Here is a 498-nt window from a genome sequence, read left to right on the forward strand (position 1 = left end):
TATATATATATATATATATATATATATATATATATATATATGTATGTAATATTTTGGATTAATGAGTATACGTTAATTAGCGTGGTGTGTTAAATAAAGCACTGGCACAGTTTGCGCCACCTGGTGTCATCCGCTATTAGGGGATATCTTCGTTTGGATCCTACTCGTATTATATGCGTGTCTTATACAGAGACGGAGGTAGATTCATTAAAATATATTTCTACATAAGCATATCTATAAAATAAAGCAGGTAACAAGTCCAATATATGTGCACGTACACACACACACACACACACACACACACAGAGAGACTGAATAACACACCTACCTGTACGTACATGCCGTTCATAGAGGTGGAAGGGTGCGTAAGTCACTCCTTAACGTGTCCAAATCCAGTGGTGTGGTCCAGTTCACTTAGTGCGCACGTAACGCTTGTACTTACATATGTATATCTAATATATATATATATATATATATATATATATATATATGTGTGTG

The 498-nt window shown here is 34.5% G+C and overlaps 1 protein-coding gene across 1 annotated transcript in view; it reads right to left on the reverse strand.

Annotated features, from left to right (window-relative positions):
* Positions 1 to 477, reverse strand: part of LOC106880702 (septin-5) — a 78,627-nt gene extending 78,150 nt beyond the window's left edge. Inside the window, exon 1 of the mRNA XM_014930774.2 lies at positions 329 to 477. Within this exon, the coding sequence (XP_014786260.1) occupies positions 329 to 349 (21 nt within the window). The 5' untranslated portion in view covers positions 350 to 477. The remainder of the gene's footprint in view (positions 1 to 328) is intronic.
* Positions 478 to 498: the final 21 nt, after the last annotated feature.

The sequence above is a fragment of the Octopus bimaculoides genome, chromosome 26 (assembly GCF_001194135.2).
Source record: "Octopus bimaculoides isolate UCB-OBI-ISO-001 chromosome 26, ASM119413v2, whole genome shotgun sequence".
In the NCBI taxonomy this organism is placed as follows: Eukaryota; Metazoa; Mollusca; class Cephalopoda; order Octopoda; family Octopodidae; genus Octopus; species Octopus bimaculoides.